The sequence below is a fragment of the Prionailurus bengalensis genome, chromosome E4 (assembly GCF_016509475.1).
Source record: "Prionailurus bengalensis isolate Pbe53 chromosome E4, Fcat_Pben_1.1_paternal_pri, whole genome shotgun sequence".
Taxonomy (NCBI): Eukaryota; Metazoa; Chordata; class Mammalia; order Carnivora; family Felidae; genus Prionailurus; species Prionailurus bengalensis.
This window is the reverse complement of record NC_057360.1, coordinates 11,950,214-11,970,498: the sequence shown is the minus strand read 5'-3', so window position 1 is coordinate 11,970,498 and position 20,285 is coordinate 11,950,214. Positions and strand designations below refer to the sequence as shown.

Genomic DNA, 20,285 nt, shown 5'->3' with positions numbered 1-20,285 from the left:
AGGAAAAGATAGCCATGGAAAGAATGCTGGCTTTAGAACCAGGATGACCTGGTTTTAAATGTGGGCAATTTCTGGGTGCCTGGCTGGCTCAGTCGGTTGAGTGTCCAACTTTGGCTCAGGTCATGATCTCATGGTTCATGGGTTTGAGCCCCACACTGGGCTTTGTGCTGACACCATGGAGCCCGCTTCGGATTCTCTGTCTCGCTGTCTCTGTGCACCTCCACTGTGCTCTCTCTCTCCCTCTCTCCCCAAAATAAATAGACGCTAAAAAATATTTAAATTTGGGCAATTTCCTTTACCCCTAACCCTTAGTTTTATATCTGTGAGATGAGCATAGCAGTTCCTCCCAATGAAGGTTATTTCGGGGATTAGTTATAATATATGTAAAGTTCTTGGCACGTGTTTGACACCCAAGGTCAGCCATTGTTGGTGTGGTTATGTCATGGCTTTTCACAGTGCAGGTGTTAAAGTTTGTTTCTAGAAGCTTAGATGAAGGAAGGCCTTGGCCTTGAATAGTGCTAATCATTTTATCTGCACTTGAATGAAATAAAACTCATAGATTTTAGATGTCAAAATGAACTAAAATGGCACAGAAAACCTCAGTTATCCGGAGCACAGAGAAGTCATTTTGAATCATTACATTTTCCAGATGTTTTGGGGTTTGTTTCTTTATGTGTGTAAGATCCTTTAAAAAATTTTTTTTAATGTTTATTTTTGAGGGGGGGAGGGGCAGACAGAGAGAGGGAGACACAGAATCCGAAGCCGGCTCCAGGCTCCGAGCTGTCAGCACAGAGCCCGACGGGGGGCTCGAACTCACAAACCATGAGATCATGACCTGAGCCAAAGTCAGATATATAACTGTCTGAGCCACCCAGGAGTCCCATAAATACTTTTGAAAATCACTTTGGGTATATGTTGTACTTCCCCAGACTGTCTTGAAACAGAGGATGAGAAGTAAAACTCTTATCTCTAAGCCATTCCTTCCAATCCACCGTGAGACTTTGCAAACACCCACAAATGTTAGAATTATGTGCAGTCTAAGTAAATGGACTCTAAACGAAAGTCTACATTGTCGCCTATGGTGTTGTCTATAGGTAAAGATCCTGAGCTGTCACTCACGGGTTTTGTAACATCTGTTTTGGTTGGCCAGAAGCCTTGTTGCTTTTCGAAATATTTGGCTGTGCTTTCGTTAGGTTGGAAATCTGAGTTCTGGCCGGGAAAGAGGCTACTCGGTGTGAAAGTCTCATCCTGGCCTTTCATCCATAAGCTGGCATCACCCGACATACATGCCAGGTTGTCGTTGGCATTGCCGAACACTTCTGGTTGTACCCCCCTCCCCAGGTGTGCCCAAGAGAGACCTCAGTCATACATAGGGCAGGATGAGTAACCCATTTAACAGGTCGGACAAGCCATGATTTGTAAAAATGCTCACAAGAACATTTCCTTTACACGTGTATTTAAAAGGAGTGTGTGTGTGTGTGTGTGTGTGTGTGTGTGTGTGTGTGTGGAGAGAGAGAGAGAGAGAGAGAGAAAGAACTAGTGGGGGAGGGGCAAAGAACAAGGGAGAGAGAAAGAATCCCAAGCAGGCTCCACACTGTCAGTGCAGAGCCCGATGCGGGACCCAAACTCATGAACTGTGAGATCATGACTTGAGCAGAAACCAAGAGTTGAACTCTTAACTGACTAAGCCACCCAGGCACCCTTGATAAGAGTATATTTTTAAGGCAGGAAATAAAATATCTTTAGCTGTACCAAATCATTTAAAAAGTTTCTATCACTGAGAGTTTCAATTTGAGGTTAAAATTTCAGAGACTCTGTAGACTGCATGCCCCGAACTGTTTGTAATGATGCACCGTCGAGCAAATTTTGTTCTTCAGTAAGATTTTTGTAGCTGTTTTGGTCAATTAACTTTAAAAGTTCGTTTCAGAATGAATCTTAATATTATTCTTTTATTTGCTTTATATCCTCACTTAAATGTGTGAGTTGCGTTATGAGTATTAGATCACAAGATTAGTTTTACAGTATTCAGCTATCTGCTGGTAAGCCAACTCTGGATAAAGGAAGAAAGAAGAGGGGCGCCTGGGTGGCTCAGTTGGTTGGGTGTTCGACTTCGGCTCAGGTCATGATCTCACAGCTCGTGAGTTCGAGCCCCATGTTGGGGTCTGTGCGGACAGCTCGGAGCCTGGAGTCTGCTTTGGATTCAGAATTTTTAAAAGAAAGAGAGGAAGGAAGGAAGGAAGGAAGGAAGGAAGGAAGGAAGGAAGGAAGGAAGGCAGGCAGGCAGGCAGGCAGGCAGGAAGGAAGGCAGGCATTTTCCACCAGAGGTTTGCATCTAGTGTTGCCAAATTCTCCATATGAAAACTTAGTCTTAGGATTTTTCCAAAACATTCCAATACTTGACATAATGTAAGCAATGATATTTTTCCCTTTTCATCTGAGTATTTTGGCCTTATACAGATCCTTCTTTGGGTATATGGTAAATACCCAAACAACTGTAATGGCTGATACAACAATTCTCATAAGTCTCAGAAATGTGGACTCCCCTTCAAAAGAGACTTGCACATCCTGTGCTGTGGAACCAGGTTCCTTATAGAACATCAGCATTCTAATTTGCCCATTACCTAAATTATAGCTTCTAAAGAAGGTTCTACGGGGTACCTGGCTGGCTCAGTTGGTTAAGTGTCTGACTTCAGCTCAGGTCATGATCTTGCCGTCCATGGGTTCAGGCCCCGCGTGGGGCTCTGTGCTGACAGCTTGGAGACTGGAGCCTGCTTCAGTTTCTGTGTCTCCCTCTCTCTCTGCCCCTCCCCTGCCGGTGCTCTGTTTCTGTCTCTCTCTTAAATAAATAAACATGAAAAAATTTTTCAAAAAAAGAAGATTCTGAGTGTTCAGATACACACTGAAGCATTTGCTAAGTTTATTAAATGGAGAGGAAAAGAGCTGTTCTAAAAATAAATAAGTAACAAGGGAGGATCTCAAGAATGAGCACCCTATTGGGTGACCAAAACAGGTCTTCTCAGATCTTCACTTTCCCAAAGCTTGTAGGCAGCATTTTACATTTGAAAAAAAAAAAAAAAAAAGGCCTTTGGCAAATAATTGGTTCATCGTGACAAGAGTAAACAAATTGCAATGCTGACTATGAACTGAGCTGGCAGTGAACAGACTTAAGTAAATATAAAACAAAGGGCTACCCTTGTGTAAAGAGTTTATTCTCGCAAGAAGCTGAAGAAGGACTTTTTGTGCTCTAGCACAATAGTCCTTCCTGTCCATTTCTCCCCTCTTCTGTTAAGAGATTAAGCTTTTATTTTGATGACAAAGTCAAAATCAGATTCATCAAAAAATGCATTTCATAAATGTTTCCTTTAAGTAGCTGTTAATACTTCATACCTCATATTAGGTAGGTTGTGAAATCAAAGATACACCATGCCTGGTTTATTTTAGGCTAAAGGTAAAATAAAATACTTGGAAGTGAAAAGAACAAAAACCACAATAAAATCATGCCCCAATTATCTCATTATCTCAGTCCTCAGTGTAATTGGAGAAGCTATGCCCATGTACAACTTTGTTCACTATTTATTTTAAGATGCTCATAGTCACCTTTTAAGTAGTATAGCAAACTTAATTAAAGCCATTCATTCAATTATTTGAAATGTATCTTACATGTAACTTCATATTCCTATTCCTTTCACACGAATATGAAGTTCTCGATGATTTGCTTTGGTCACTAGACAGACTTAAAAATCATCGGTTCAAATAAAGCAGGATACGAAACCGTGACCATTTAAAAATAAATTTGATATCATTAGAGAATCAGTCTCATTGCCATATCTAGTATGTGTTAAAGCCTTTTAGGTGATTCTTAGATATTTATATTGTTTGATTGTAATTACAGATGCACAATATGAACACTGTGGCTTCTCCACTGAAGTGGCCCTAGAAGAAATCTAGAGGTGAAACCCACCACAGCCGAGACATCAGCATGTACCCTACTGGGCTGTGGGTAGACTTCAGGATCTTACCTCTTTATATTTGTGTCCAGGAACCTAGCACAGAGCCTCCCGCGTGCTCTGAAATTTACTAATTTTGCTGGTGATTGTGATCAACAGCCCAGTCTTATTACCAGTTTTTACCACTTTAGAGTAGATACGTCACCACCTCTAATCTTTCTCACATGTGTTAAGGTGAACACTTAAGATACAGATAATCGGAGGTAAAACACAAAGGAAAGAGGCTGTATCCATTGCAACGTGGCTGAGAACAAAAAAGCCAACATCGTGAAGTGTAGTGCTGTAGCATTGGTTAGGCGCCAGGCATTTTACGTACAGTTTTTAGTTCTCATAACCCACCAAAGATGATAATATTATTACTAGAGAAAGGATTATATTGTTATGAATGGGAAACGTGAGGCCCAAAGGCAGGTCAAGAAACTCCCAAAGTCACCCAGTCAACAAGTGATACAGTCAAGAAATTTCAATTCTGGCCTCAAAACTCACATACTTTCTTTCACAATCTATCATCAATTATATAATTTCACAAATAATTAAAAATTACGATGAATATTATATGTATTTATGAATACTTTTAGAAATATAAATATATATATATTCCATTTATATATCATATACACTTCATATGATATATATATGTATGTATATACATATGTATATGTATGTGTATATATATGTATGTATATATGTATATGTATGTATATATGTATATGTATATGTATGTATACATATGTATATGTGTATATGTATATGCATGTGTGTGTGTGTTAATATATATATATACATATATATATATGTATATATATATCAGAGATCAAGGAATGAGTAAACTGACATTTAGGCTGATGTCTGAAGGTTGAGCATGCATTTATCCAGAGAGAGAGAGAGAGAGATGAAGAACTTTAATAGTTATCTCTCACCCTACAAAGAATATCACATTTGTCCTCTTGAGAGCTTATGAAGGCAATAGAAAGAATGTCACTTTCTACTATAGGAATTTCCTGTGATGTTTTAACAGCTGGAACAGTGGAAGCATCATGTCCAGAAACATAAATTGGCTTCTTCTGAGGCCAAGAGGCATGAAGCATTGAATAAGGGCCCTCAGGCTTGATTCCCGATAGTTCTAGTCACTAACTTGCCATGCCAGTTCCAGTCAATAGACAAGGTTTGATCTGAGAGGGCAACTCTCCTTATCAGACCTGTTTGTTCTTTTCTACCAAAGCTGTTTTGTAACTTTCCAGAGATAATACTTCCTGTTTATTAGCAGAGACTTCTCATAAACTCTTTTTTTTTTTTTTTTTTTTTTAACGTTTATTTATTTTTGGGACAGAGAGAGACAGAGCATGAACGGGCGAGGGGCAGAGAGAGAGGGAGACACAGAATCGGAAACAGGCTCCAGGCTCTGAGCCATCAGCTCAGAGCCTGACGCGGGGCTCGAACTCACGGACCGCGAGATCGTGACCTGGCTGAAGTCGGACGCTTAACCGACTGCGCCACCCAGGCGCCCCTTTTCTTTTTGATTTAGACTGAAATAATAGTACTACTCTCAGGAAATTATTCAAGCTTTTAACATTTCTCAACTCCTAATAATTTTAATATTCAGATCCTTTTTATCATCAGAGTGAGAGTTCAGCCTAGAATAAATATTGCTTATCGGCGTCAAACTATCTTTGAGGAGAAGAAAAGATAAAACAGAATGGCACGTTAAGCTTTTCACTAGCACGAGGGTCACAATTCAGATGCCTATAGAAGTCAGGAGGCTAATTCAATGAAAAAAAAATGTGTCCTTTAGGGACTGGGGATCACAGAGCCACTGCCCTATCTAAAGGCGGTAACCAGGTATCAGGTCAGGCAAATTCCTGGATACAGGAATTTGGTTCAGTGTCGTGAAATGTCCATGCTTTAGTTGTTGCTGTTGTTTAAGAGAAGAGAGCAATCCAGATTTTATATGATATCTACATAGTGTTAATGTTGGCATTCAATTTGTTTTAATGCCATGCAATCCTAACAAAACACCTGTGAGCTAAGACTCGCTAGCTTTGGTTCTAGCCCACAGGACCTTATATCTTAAGAGTTCCATAAACACTCAGTGAGCACCTTCTCCACGCCAGGCACTGTGAAAGGCACCAGACGTGCTAACACAAATACAATCCAGCAGCTGCCTTTGAGTGGCTTACATTCTGGTGACCGAATATGCACGATACAACTAGTTGTTATCTAGTCGGAGAAAATGAAATTAATCATGCAATGCCACACACATTTAATTATAAATTATAATGAGTGAAGTAAAAGAAAAAAATCTATAACACAATTAGAGATCAGGAGTAAGCTTACATCTAAAGGATGAGCACGCATTTGTCAAAAGGAAGAAAGAGAAGAACACTCTAGGCAGAGGGAGTAGTATCTGCAAAGACCCTGAGGTAGGATGGAAAGGCTTGTCTGGGGAACTAAAAGGCGGCCCAAGAGAGTGATATGTAGTAAGCAAGGGGAAAAGTCACACACGATGAGAATGGAGAGAGAAGTAGGGGTAGGTCATACAGGGACTTGCCGTCCATGTTAAGAATTTTGTGAAAGTAGAAGCTATTATCGGGATTTCAAGCAAGAACATGGCAAAGTAAGATCTGGAGTTTTGAGGGATCATTCTGGATACAGGTTGGGAAATGGATTGGGAGGGTACTCTTATGCCAGAATCCCAGTTAATAGGCTAATTCTGGAGTCGATAGCTTTAGCCTGGGGTGATGGCAGTAAAGATACAGAGAAGAGTGCAAACTTGGGATATATTTTGGAGGCAGTAGGTTGCTGTGGGAGTACAAAATGCATACAGCTTAGAGGTATGGAGGGAGATTACCCTGGATAGGTAGACTGGGAAAACTCACGGATGACTTCAGCTGCCATGGTAACACACTTGGACTTTTCCCTATGAGTAAGACAACACTTAAAAGTTTTCCAGAATGAGTGAACGCAGTTGGATTTGTGTTGTGTGAACAGTAACTTGATTCAGTTTCCTGTCTTTGGTGAAGACTTTGAGGTCCAGCTGTGACTGGTTTTCTCTTCCGTGTGCCACCAGCTGAATCCCCAGCATTAAACTGTCAGCTTCTGAGAGCGTTAAAATCCATCTTTGTTTCCCATCTGTAAGACTGATATCATGACTATAAGATTATCTCGTTTGGTTCTTTTCTCTCCCATGCATATAAAGATGATGCTCTGCCCTATGGAGATACGTAAGTAAATCTAGATACACCTACTCAACTCTTCTACATTATGGCTTCTATGCTCAGAACCTTATGTTGTACAGTAATGCATGTTGCTGCTGTGCCTGGATGCCTCACTGATGATGGATGCATGTGCCTATTTCCCACTCCCATCTGGGGAGCCCCAAAATATGCCGATGCCTTGCAAGCTCACATGAGTGTTTGTGAGTAGAATAGATTTTCCTGATGATGGGCAGTTAAACAAGGGTAGCCGACATGGCTGCAATGTAAAATATTCTATGTAGAAATTTAACATCTCAAACCTGGGCTTTTGGAAAAGAGCTATCAGATTTACCCTTTTGTTTACCAACTAGACAGGCAGACAAAATGTATGAAACAGCAGTTTTCAGACATCGAACAACAGACAACACAAGAGAATCCTCCATGAGAGAAGAATAACAAATGAAGTGGGCCCTATGAGTATTCAAGCTCCCTGCCTTGAGTGAGTTTCCAGGGCATAGCACAAAGAGGATGAATGGTCTCATGGTGAGCTCAACAGTCTCTTGGAGTTAAGGAAACGGAGACTTTCGGTAGGCCAAAGTGGCTGGAACTTGTAATTTATAGGGCAGAATCCTGAAGAGGATGGTATAGACACAAAGAAAGAGTTCTTGAGAATCTATACAGCGGTCCTGTCGAGTCTTCAACTAAATACTGATCTGCATGTGCATTTGAAGAAAGTATTGAAGGTAAGGAAAATACCAGCAGACAGAAACAGCCAGAACACTCCCTGGACCACACACATAAACATAGTTTATGTCCCCATCATCAAAAGTGGAAAGACCGCCTAATTAATGGGCACTGGGGAGAGGTAGAATCATCAGAAGGCACAGGAGTTGGATAACATTAGTCTAGGCTGCAGACTGCTCTGGAGGTGACAAGCATAAAACTCAATATTAGTTACAGGAATGCAATAAGATCCAGCAACCAACATGTGAAACTCACAAGGGTAATAAAAACTAACGAGCATTAAAAGAAGCAGGAAAAATAAGACCCATAACCAAAAAATACTTAATCAAAAGAAACAGATCCAGAGAGAAAAGAAATAATAGAACTTGCAGGCAAAGACATTAAGACAGGCTATTATAAATATTCTCCATATGCTCCAGAGCATGATGAGAAGAGTGACAGAAGGTATGAAAACACGTAAGTGGAAACTTTACAGACGAATACAAGAGCCGAAATGGGAAGTACACTGAGATTAACAGCACTGTAGAAGAAAATATTAGAAAATATTATATATAGACATAAAAACTATCCAAATGAATCATGAAGACAGAAAAGACTGAACAAAATGAACAGAGCATCACTAAGCTATGGGACAATATCAAGAGACATCACATATATGTAATTGGAATCCTAGAATGGGGAGAAACAGAAGAAATATTTAAAGAAATAGTGGATAAAAAATTCCCAAATGTGATGAAACTATAAGCTTACAAAGGCCTGACAAAACCAAGAAGAAGAAACATGAAGAAAACCATTCCAAAGCACATCATAATCAAGTTGCTAAAGACCTGTGATAAACAGAAAATATTGGTTGGTTCAATGGTAGTGGGTTATCAAGCTTATTAACATTAGTTGTCACTGAAGTTGGTATACAACCCCCCACTAATAAATTTGACTAGCTTTGAAAAAGAATGAGAGAAAATGTTACAAGCACTGAAAAAAACAAAACCCCAGAAACAAAAATAAGAATGACAGTAGACATCATTAGAAACAATGCAAGCCAGAAGACAATTAGAGATCTCTTTAAAGTACTGGTGTGGGGTAGGAGAGGGCCATTTGCCCACTTAGTATTCCATACCAAGCAAAAATACTCTTTTAAAACAAACAAAATAAAGACTGTCTTAGGCACGGAAAGAAGAAATAATTTCTCAGTAGCAGACCAGAAAAACATGGTAAAGAAAGTCTTTTAATCAGAAAAAAATCATGTTAAAAGGATATTTGGATCCACAAGAAGCAATAAAAAGCTCCAGAAATGGCTAAATATAGAGAAAATTCTTCCTCATTTTAAATCTCTTGAAAAGATCATCAATTACCTAAACTTTAAAGCAAAAATAATAACAATTTATTATGGGTTATATTATAAATGCAGAAGTAAAATTTATGTACAATACAAAATAGCACAGAGGCTGGGAGGGAGGAAATGAAAATATACTATTGAAAATTACTTTTTTTTTTAACAAAAGCATTAATTTTATTTATATTTTTTAATTCATTTATTTTTTAATTTACATCCAAGTTAGTTAGCATATAGTGCAACAATGATTTCAGGAGTAGATTCCTCCTTAATGCCTCTTACCCATTTAGCCCAACCCCCTCATATAACCCCTCCAGTAACCCTACTTGTTTTCTATATTTAAAAGTCTATTATGTTTTGTGCCCCTCCTTGTTTTTATATTATTTTTGTTTCCCTTACCTTGTGTTCATCTGTTTTGTACCTTAAAGTCCTCATATGAGTGAATTCATATGGTATTTGTCTTTCTCTGACTAATTTTGCTTAGCATAATACCCTCTAGTTCCATCCATGTAGTTGCAAATGGCAAGATTTTGTTCTTTTTGATTGCCAAGTAATACTCCGTTTATACACACACACACACACACACACACACACACATGCACACACACATACATACATACATACCACATCTTCTTTATCCATTCATCCATCGATGGACATTTGGGCTCTTTCCATACTTTGGCTATTGTTGATAGTGCTGCTCTACACATTGGGGTGCATGTGCCCCTTTGAAACAGCATACCTGTATCCCTTGGATAAATACCTAGTAGTGCAATTGATGGGTTGTAGGGTGGTTCTATTTTTAATTTTTTGAGGAACCTCTATACTGTTTTCCAGAGTGGCTGCACCAGTTTGCATTCCCACCAGCAGTGCAAAAGGGTTCCTCTTTCTCCACATCCCTGCCAACATCTGTTGTTGCCTGAGTTCTTAATGTTAGCCGTTCTGACAGGTGTGAGGTGGTATCTCCTGAAGTTTTGATTTGTATTTCCCTGATGATGAGTGATGTTGAGTATTTTTTCATGTGTCGGTTGGCCATCTGGATGTCGTCTTTGGAGAAGTGTATATTCATGTCTTTTGCCCATTTCTTCACTGGATTATTTGTTTTTTGGGTATTGAGTTCTTTATAGCTTTTGGATACTAACCCTTTATATGATATGTCATTTGCAAATATCTTCTCCCATTCTGTCGGTTGCCTTTTAGTCTTGCTGATTGTTTCCTTTGCTGTGCAGAAGCTTTTTATTTTGATGACGTCTCAATAGTTCATTTTTGTTTTTGTTTCCCTTGCCTCCAGAGATGTGTTGAGTAGGAAGTTGCTGTGGCCAAGGTCAAAGAGATTTTTGCCTGCTTTCTACTTGAGGATTTGATGGCTTCCTGTCTTATGTTTAGGTCTTTCATCCATTTTGAGTTTATTTTTGTGTATGGTGTAAGAAAGTGGTCCAGAATAATTTTTCTGCATGTTGCTGTCAAGTTTTCCCAGCACCACTTGCTGAAGAGACTGTCTTTATTGCATTGGATGTTCTTTCCTGCTTTGCCCAAGATTAGTTGGCCATACATTTGTGGGTCCATTTCTGTGTTCTCTATTCTGTTCCATTGATCTGAGTGTCTGTTCTTGTGCCAGTACCATACTGTCTTGATGATTACAGCTTTGTAATAGAGCTGTAAGTCTGGGATTGGGATGCCTCCAGCGTATGGTTTTCTTTTTCAACATTGCTTTGGCTATTCGGGGTATTTTCTGGTTCCATACAAATTTTTGGATTATTTGTTTTAGCTCTGTGAAGAATGCTGGTGTTATTTTGAGAGGTATTGCATTGAATATGTAGATTGCTTTGGGTAGTATTGACATTTTAACAATATTTGTTCTTCCTTATCCAGGAGCATGGAATATTTTTCCATGTTTTTGTGTCTTCTTCCATTTCTTTGATAAGCTTTATATAGTTTTCAGCATATAGATTTTTCACCTCTTTGGTTAGATTTATTCCTACGTATTTTATGGTTTGTGTTGCAAATGTAAATGGGATAGATTCCTTGATTTCTCTTTCTGTTATTTCATTATTGGTGTATAGGAATGCAACCGATTTCTGTGCAGTGATTTTCTATCCTGCGACTTTGCTGAATTCATGGATCAGTTCTAGCAGTTTTTTGGTGGAATCTTTTGGGTTTTCCATATAGAGTATCGTGTCACCTGTGAAGAGTGAAAGTTTGACCTACTCCTGGATAACTTGGATGCCTTTTATTCCTTTGTGTTGTCTGATTGGTGAGGCTAAGACTTCCAATACTGTGTTGAGTAACAGTGGTGAGAGTGGACATCCCTGTCTTGTTCCTGACCTTAGGGGGAAAGCTCTCAGGTTTTCCCCATTAAGGATGATATTGGCATTGGGTCTTTCATATATGGCTTTTATGATCCTTCTATCCCTACTTTCTCGAGGGTTTTTATCAAGGAAGGATGCTGTATTTTGTCAAATGCTTTCTCTGCATCTATTGAGAGGATCATGTAGTTCTTGTCCTTTCTTTTATTGATGTGATGTATCACATTGATTGTTTTGCAGATATTGAACCAGTCCTGCATCCCAGGTATAATCCCACTTGGTCGTGGTGAACAATTTTTTTTAATGTATTTTTGGATCCGGTTGGCTAATATCTTGTTGAGGATAATTGTATCTATGTTCATCAGGGAAATTAGTCTATAGTTCTCCTTTTTAGTGGGGTCTTTGTCTGGTTTTGGAATCAAGGTAATTCTGGCTTCATAGAAGGAGTTTGGAAGTTTTCCTTCCATTTCTATTTTTTGGAACAGCTTCAAGAGAATAGGTGTTACCTCTTTTTTAAATGTTTGGTAGAATTCCCCTGGAAAGCCATCCGGCACTGGCCATATGTTTTTTGGGAGACTTTTGATTACTAATTCGATTTCTTTACTGGTTATGGGTCTGTTCAAATTTTCTATTTCTTCCCATTTCAGTTTTGGTAGTGTATATGTTTCTAGGAATTTTTTCATTTCTTCCAGATTGCCCATTTTATTGGCATATAATTGCTCATAATAATCTATTATTATTGTTTTTATTTCTGCAGTGTTAGTTGTGATCTCTCCTCTTTCATTCTTGATTTTACTTATTTGGGTCTTTTCCTTTTTTTTTTTTTTTTTTTTTTTTTTTTTTTTTTTGATCAAACTGGCTAGTGGTTTATCAATGTTGTTAATTTTTTCAAAGAACCAGCTACTGGTTTCATTGATCTGTTCTACTGGGTTTTTTTTGTTTGTTTGTTTCTTTCTTTCTTTAAATAGCATTGACTTCTGCTCTATTCTTTATTATTTCCTGTCTTCTGCTGGTTTTGGGTTTTATTTGCTGTTCTTTTTCTAGCCCTTTAAGGTGTAAGGTTACATTGTGTATCTGAGACCTTTCTTCCTTCTTTAGGAAGGCCTGGATTGCTATATACTTCCTCTTATGACCACCTTTACTGTGTCCCAGAGGTTTTGGGCTGTGGTGTTATCATTTTCATTGGCTTCCTTGTACTTTTTAATTTCCTCTTTAACTTCTTGGTGAGCCCATTTATTCTTTAGTAGGATGGTCTTTTGTCTCCAAGTATTTGTTATCTTTCCACATTTTTTCTTGTGGCTGATTTCGAGTTTCATAGTGTTGTGCTCTGAAAATATGCAGGGTATGATCTCGATCTTTTTGTACTTGTTGAGGGCTGATCTGTTTCCCAGTATGTGATCTATTCTGGAGAACGTTGTAGGTGCACTGGAGAAGAATGTGTATTCCACTGCTTTAGGATGAAATGTTCTGAATATATCTGTTAAGTCCATCCGGTCCAGTGTGTCATTCAAAGCCATTGTTTCCTTGTTGATTTTCTGATTAGATGATCTATCCCTTGCTGTGAGTGGGGTGTTGAAGTCCCCTACTGTTATGGTATTATTATCAATGAGTTTCTTTGTGTTTGTGATTAATTGATTTATATATTTGGGTGCTCTCACATTTGGAGCATAAACGTTTACAATTGTTAGGTCCTGTTGGTGGATAGACCCCTTAATTATGATATAATGTCCTTCTTCATCTCTTGTTACAGTCTTTATTTTAACGTCTAGATTGTCTGATATAAGTATAACTACTCTGTCTTTCTTTTGGTGACCATTAGCATGATAGATGGTTCTCCATCCCCTTGCTTTCAATCTGAAGGTGTCTTGAGGTCTAAAGTGGGTCTCTTGTAACAGCATATAGATGGGTCTTGTTTTCTTATCCATTATGTTACCCTATGTCTTTTTATTGGAGCGTTTAGTCCTTTGTCGTTTAGAGTGAGATATGAATCTATTGTCATTATGTTGCCTATAGAGTTGGAGTTCTGGTGATATTCTCTGGTCCTTTCTAGTCTTTGCTGCTTTTGGTTTTTGTTTGTTTGTTTTGTTTTGTTTTGTTTTGTTTGTCTTTTCTCCCTTCAGAGATTTCCCCTCAAAATTTCTTGTAGGGCTGGTTTAGTGGTCATGAACTTTTTAAATTTTTGTCTGGGAAACTTTTTTTTTCAATATATGAAATTTATTGTCAAATTGGTTTCCATACAACACGCAGCGTTCATCCCAAAAAGTGCCCTCCTCAATACCCATCACCCACCTTCCCCTCCCTCCCCCCCCCCCCATCAACCCTCAGTTTGTTCTCAGTTTTTAAGAGTCTCTTATGCTTTGGCTCTCTCCCACTCTAACCTCTTTTTTTTTTCCTTCCCCTCCCCCATGGGTTTCTGTTAAGTTTCTCAGGATCCACATAAGAGTGAAAACATATGGTATCTGTCTTTCTCTGTATGGCTTATTTCACTTAGCATCACACTCTTGTCTGGGAAACTTTTTATCTCTCCTTCTAATTTGAATGACAGCCTTGCTAGATAATGAATTCTTGGCTGCATATTTTTCTGATTCAGCACATTGAATATATCCTGCTACTCTTTTCTGGCCTGCCAGGTTTCTGTGGATTGATCTTCTGCAAACCTCATCTGTGTTCCCTTATAGGTTAAGGATTTTTATTCCCTTACTGCTTTCATGATTCTTTCTTTGCTTAAGTATTTTGTGAATTTGACTATGATGTGCCTTGTTGATGGTTGGTTTTTGTTGAATCTAATGGGAGTCCTCTTTGCTTCTTAGATTTTGATGTCTGTGCCTTTCCCCAGTTAGGAGAGTTTTCTGCTATGATTTTCTCACATAAAACTTCTACCCCTTTTTGTCTCTCTTCATCTTCTGGGACCCCTCTGATTCTGATGTTGTTCCTTTTTAATGAGTCACTGATTTCTCTAATTCTTAAATTGTGCTCTTTTGCCTTAGTCTCCCTCTTTTTTTCTGCTTCATTGTTCTCCATAAGTTTGTCCTCTGTATCGCTGATTCACTGCTCTGTTTCAACCATTTTTGCCACCGTAGCCTCTGTTCGAGATTGCAGCTCAGTTATAGCATTTTTTATTTCATCCTGACTTTCTTTTACTTCTTTTATCTCTGCAGAAAGGGATTCTAATTTATTTTCAACCCCAGCTAGTATTCTTATTATCGTGATTCTAAATTCTGATTCAGACATCTAGTTTGTATCTGTGTTGGTTAAGTCCCTGGCTGTCATTTCTTCCTGTTCTTTCTTTTGGTGTGAATTCCTTTGTTTCATCATTTTGAAGGAAGAAAAGGAATTAATAAAGTAAAACAAATTTAATTTTAAAAAACAAAAAAATCAAATAAAGAATGCTAGATCCTAGGTGTGTTTTGGTCTGGTTGTTGAAAGGAGCTTGGTAGATTAGAGAAAAAAGGTGAAGAAAAAAAAGGAAAAAAAGAAGAAAACGTTTGAAATATTGAAAAAAATGAATACAGTGAAATAGAATAAAATGAAATGATAGAAATAAAATAGAATTTAAAAAATTTACAAAAAGGTAAAAATATAGTAGAAAACTTAAAGAAAAATCTTTTAATAAATATGGAAAATAAAAATAAATATCTTCTCTTTATTGAAGAATAAGAAAAAAAAATTGAATAGATGGATCAGCAAACAGACTGAAGTATGATTGAAATTACATCGGTTTCCCCTGGAAGTCAAACTATGAAGTACTTTATAGTCTGTAAACTAGGCAGGCAGAGAGGTCCTCAAGAGCACGGTTGGCCCAGTTGGGTGGGGCTTAGTGTAATGACTCTGTTCTCCACTAGATGACGCTGCTTAGCTTTCTGGGGTGGATTGTTGTGGCTCATGTAGGCAGGTATGCGCATGTGTGGGAGGGGTGAAAATGGCGTCACCCAGCTACCTAGTCTCTAGTATCAGAACTCTGTGCTCTCCCTTACTGGCAATCAAGCACCCCTCCTTTGTCGCAGGCTTCTGTCCGCTCCCAGCTTTTACACTGTTCATGACCAAGCCATCAGCCTGCCAGGCAGCACCTCCCTCCTGAGTTTTATCTCAGATGTGGTGCTGTTTCCCCACCCCTCACTTCTGTGGGACCGTGACTTTGACCTGCTCAGACCTTCTGGGGGAGGGTCTCATTGAGCAATGGCCTGGTGGCTGCCTGCCTCCAGGAACGTTCATGGGACCGTGTTACTGCTGATGCCCAGAGACTGCAGCTCAGTGCCAGCCCCCCCCCCCAGAAAAAGTTCACGTGATTGTGTAGCAGCAGCTTTTCAAGGATTATGGAAAATCACAACACACATCTGGCACCAGGCTTCACCTTTAATGACCTTGTTCTAGCACCAGTGAATGTGGTTGTTCTCTGGGGTCTGCTGGGACCTTTGCCTGTGGGCTGGCCACATAGCCTCTACCAGGTATCCTTCCTGCAGGGGAACTGCCTCTCTCCCATGTGGCCTGAGGACCCCTTGGGCCTCACTCTCTGCTCCCAGGGATTTTCCCTTCCCACCAGAGCACCACCAGGTATCGAGCTACAGAGTTTCAGACTTTGTGCTCTTCCTGTTTGTAGAATCTTAATGGAATTTAAACCCTCTTCTTTCTCCCTTTTTTTGTTCAGTCCCTTGCGTACTCTTCCTTTTCTCTCCAGCTGCTTTCTGGGGGGGGTGGGGGGGTGGGAGGGGTCCCTTCCCATACTCTCCCCCCGTCTCCATCCTCTCTCCACAAGCAAAAACAGCTTCCTACCCTCTCTGGCTTCTCTCTCCCCCAGTTCACCTCTCTGTGCCATGTACCTGCTGAGTTCTGTGGTTCAGGTTGTGCAGATTGTTGTGTTAATCCTCAAATCCGTTTTCTAGGTGTGCAGGTTGGTTTACTGTTGATCTGGCTGTATTTCATGGATGAGAGACGCACAAAAACTTCCATGCTGTTCCGCCATCTTGGCCCTCCCTCTATTGCAAATTTCTTATAAGTGAAACGATACCATATTATCTGATGGTAGACTGAGGTGTTAAAGTTGTATCTTGTAAACTGAAGGGCACCACTAAGAAAACAAAGCGAAGTTAATAAAATAAGTGGAGATAAAAAGAAACTATAAGAAAATACTCAAGCCAAAAGAAAGCAAGAAAGATAAGGAATAAAGACATGGTGGATAAACAGAAAACAAGAGCAAGATCATAGACTTCCACTCAACCATATCAATAATTACATTATAAGCAAATGGGCAGAACACTACAACTAAGAGACAAATTGTAAGACTGGGTAAAAAGAAACACTATGGGTAAAAAGAAACACTGGGTAAAAAGAAAACTATGTGCTGAATTTGAGAAATCCACTTTAAAGACAAAGACAGGACAAAGTAACAGATGGAAAAAGATCTACCATACTAACACTAACAAACACAAGGGGGTGTATAATGTGTTTTTCCATTTGTATGTCCTTATGGGAAAGAAAACTATAATGACAGAAAGCAGAGCAGTAGCTGCTGGGCCCAGAGGGTAAGGGAAGGTGCTAATTGGAAATGGCACAAGGAACCTCCTTGAGATAGAACTATTCTGTACCTTGATTGTTGAGGTAGCTCTACAACTAAATACATTTGTCAAAATTCAGCAAATGTTCTACTTAAAATTGGTGGATTTGATTGTATGCAATTTATACTTCAATAAAGATGATAAAAGGCAGAAAAAGAGAGAGGAAGGAAGGGAGAGAAGGAGGAATAAAGAGACGAAAAGGAACAAGGAAAGAGAATGGAAGGGAAGAAATCAATCCTTTGTTTTCAAAAAGCACAGTCACTTCCGTAAGAATAGTTTGCGCTGGCCCTTTACCCTATCACGTAAAATGTTTTAGTCCTTTTTCCTGATCCTAATTGTCTGCCAATGTCTACACTCTGATGATCTCCCTTCCGCCTCAAATTTGTCAAGCTGCTGCACTGAACAAGAGAAATTCTGGCACCAGATAGTGATAGTGAAACTTTCACCTAATTAAACGCGGCACACCTCAGGCACTTGGCTATCTACAACACTGACCTCTCCCCTTCCTGACCTCCTTTGCTTCATCTCTGGCCACATCTTCCTTTTGTTGTTGAACGCCCCACCCAAACCTTTGCCCCTGTTTTAATCTTCAGAATCCTAGCTCCCTCTCTTCAATAAGGAAGACCCATTCCTACATCTCCCACCAGTCCGGAAAGCCAAGAACGTATGTTAGCAGTCGGTCTTCAGGTACACAAAAAACGGGAATAAGACATCTGAACTTCAGAAGGTAGACACATTTCATACTCGCAAGGGCAGCTAGACTGCACAGAGGAGCTGGACTCGGAGGCTCTGGGGAAAGTGAGACTGATCAGTTGGTGGAAGCATGATACAGCGATCAGACAGGGCTGAGGGTGGCAGAGGTTGGGAAGAAGATACGAAATACAGAAGAAACACAAAACAATATGGAAACAGCTCTGGGTATACTCCCATCCCATGCTAATAGAAAGTTAAATGGAAGATGTCTTGTCAAGCACCACAGAGAAAATAGAAATAGAACTCATTCTCTTGGGGCACCTGGGTGGCTCAGTCGGTTAAGCGTCCAACTTCGGCTCAGGTCATGATCTCATGGTCCATGAGTTTGAGCCCCGCGTCGGGCTCTGTGCTGACAGCTTGGAGCCTGGAGTCTGCTTCCGATTCTGTGTCTCCCTCTCTCTCTCTGCCCCTCCCCTGCTCATGCTCTGTCTCTGTCTCAAAAATAAATAGAACATTAAAAAAATTTTTTTTTAAAGAAATAGAACCCATTCTCATATTCTGAGATGATTTACCAATCAAAGGTGATTCAGCTCTCTGATTTTATTTAGGTAATAATCATTTAGATACCCTGTAAAATTAACTTCTTAAACTTTAACAAAAATATACTCGTAGCATTTTTTATTCACCTCAGATCACTATGGATGCAAAACCCTTACAACTGCGTAAACACAGAAGTGGGTATATGTGAATCTTTCCAACTAATGCAGGTCCACTGTGGAAAGGTATATACATCTCTGTAGAGATCGGACGTTCCCCCATATTTGAAGAAGATGAAAAAGTAGTCCTCAGAAACTGTCCAGATGTTTTCACGCTTTTCTTCTCCAGGTGCGTCTTACTCTGACCACACATTCCCTGTGGAAAAGCTGGATGATGCTATAGCTCCAGGCCAGGAATATACCTATGTGTGGAATATCAGTGAGGACAGCGGGCCCACGCACAATGACCCTCCATGCCTCACACACACCTATTACTCCTATGAAAATTTGGTACAGGACTTCAACTCCGGGCTAATTGGACCTCTGCTTATTTGTAAGAAAGGTAAGGAAAAATCAGCAACAATTAAGATGTTGAAAGGATAAGAAGTGCTCTCATGGAATGAGGCTCGAGAGAATCTTGGTACCTTTTTGTAAATCAGGCAGAGGGAGAAGGGGGTGGGATGCCAGCTCTTTGCGTGACATTGGTTATCTGAGGGTTTGGAATCTTCGTGTTTCCCCTAATCCTTCCTTCATCTCAGTGCTGGGAGACTCTCCCAAGTAAACCTCTGTCTGAGAGCATGTTCCAATGCCCTGCCTGTCTGACCCTAACACTTAGCTCAAGGCCAAGTCTCTTTGAAAGTGTAAAGCAGCCTATATGTTGCTGAGAGTACTCGGAAAGAACTTAGACTAACGTACCTGAGGTTTAGGTTGGTAATTTGGTTTACAAACACACAAAACACCAGCTTCCTGTCTTATAAACAAGCTGAACACTTTGGGTGGCAGGTTTCAAACATATTCAGTTGACTTTATAACAAAACTTCATCGGCTGGGCTTAGGAGCAAGCGTGAATTTTCATTTTACACCCCCAAAGGATTCAGCCCGTCTTCCATTAAAACAACAAACTACCACAGCGAACTGCACTGTGGGAAATAATATGATTGATTCAGCGTCTGTCTATACATACAGGCATACCGCATATACATACCTTCCTAATTCATTTGTTCACTGCACAAACACATGTTTTCACTGCCTGGCCTATCAAAGACACCGTGATGGCTCTGACAAAAGATATTTCAAACTTATAAAAACCTCTTCTTTTATTTGACTCTCAGCTGCGTTTCCTCCTCACATGAGAATGGATTAATCTTGACCTGCTGTCTCACTACACGTCCAGGCAAGATGGCTACATTAAACTTGAAACGTCCTTGGCCAACTGAGCTAAAATACCTATTTATGGGCCTGTTGATACTGGGGGAAATCAACGCTTTTCCTGAAGCCTTGATAGCCCCAAATGTTTTTTCTCTGTGCCAGATCAAATTTGCCATTAAGTCCCCATTCCTCAAGGCTCTGAGGTATCCAAGAAAATACTTAAGGTGGACACCAGAATTTTAATAAGCTTCTAGGCATTATTACTTGCTAAAGATGCTATTTTTTAAAGTAAGAATTTCTTAAAGCTATTATGATTGCTTGCCTTAGATTTTTTTCCTATGTAGGAATACCTCACGAGAGTCTTGTGTCTAGGATGCTTAAAAAGTGTGTCTTTTCTTTCACAGGCACCCTGACTGAGGATGGGATTCAGAAGATGTTTGACAAACAACATGTGCTGATGTTTGCCGTGTTTGACGAAAGCAAGAGCTGGAGCCAGTCATCGTCTTTAATGTACACGGTCAATGGTTACGTGAACGGGACAATGCCAGGTAA

General features: G+C 39.7%; 1 protein-coding gene across 1 annotated transcript in view; it reads left to right on the top strand.

The window, feature by feature from the left end:
* Positions 1–20,285, top strand: part of F5 (coagulation factor V) — a 76,206-nt gene that overhangs the window by 12,774 nt on the left and 43,147 nt on the right. The window contains exons 4-5 of the mRNA XM_043567951.1: positions 18,715–18,927; positions 20,138–20,281. Of these exons, the coding sequence (XP_043423886.1) occupies positions 18,715–18,927; positions 20,138–20,281 (357 nt within the window). The remainder of the gene's footprint in view (positions 1–18,714; positions 18,928–20,137; positions 20,282–20,285) is intronic.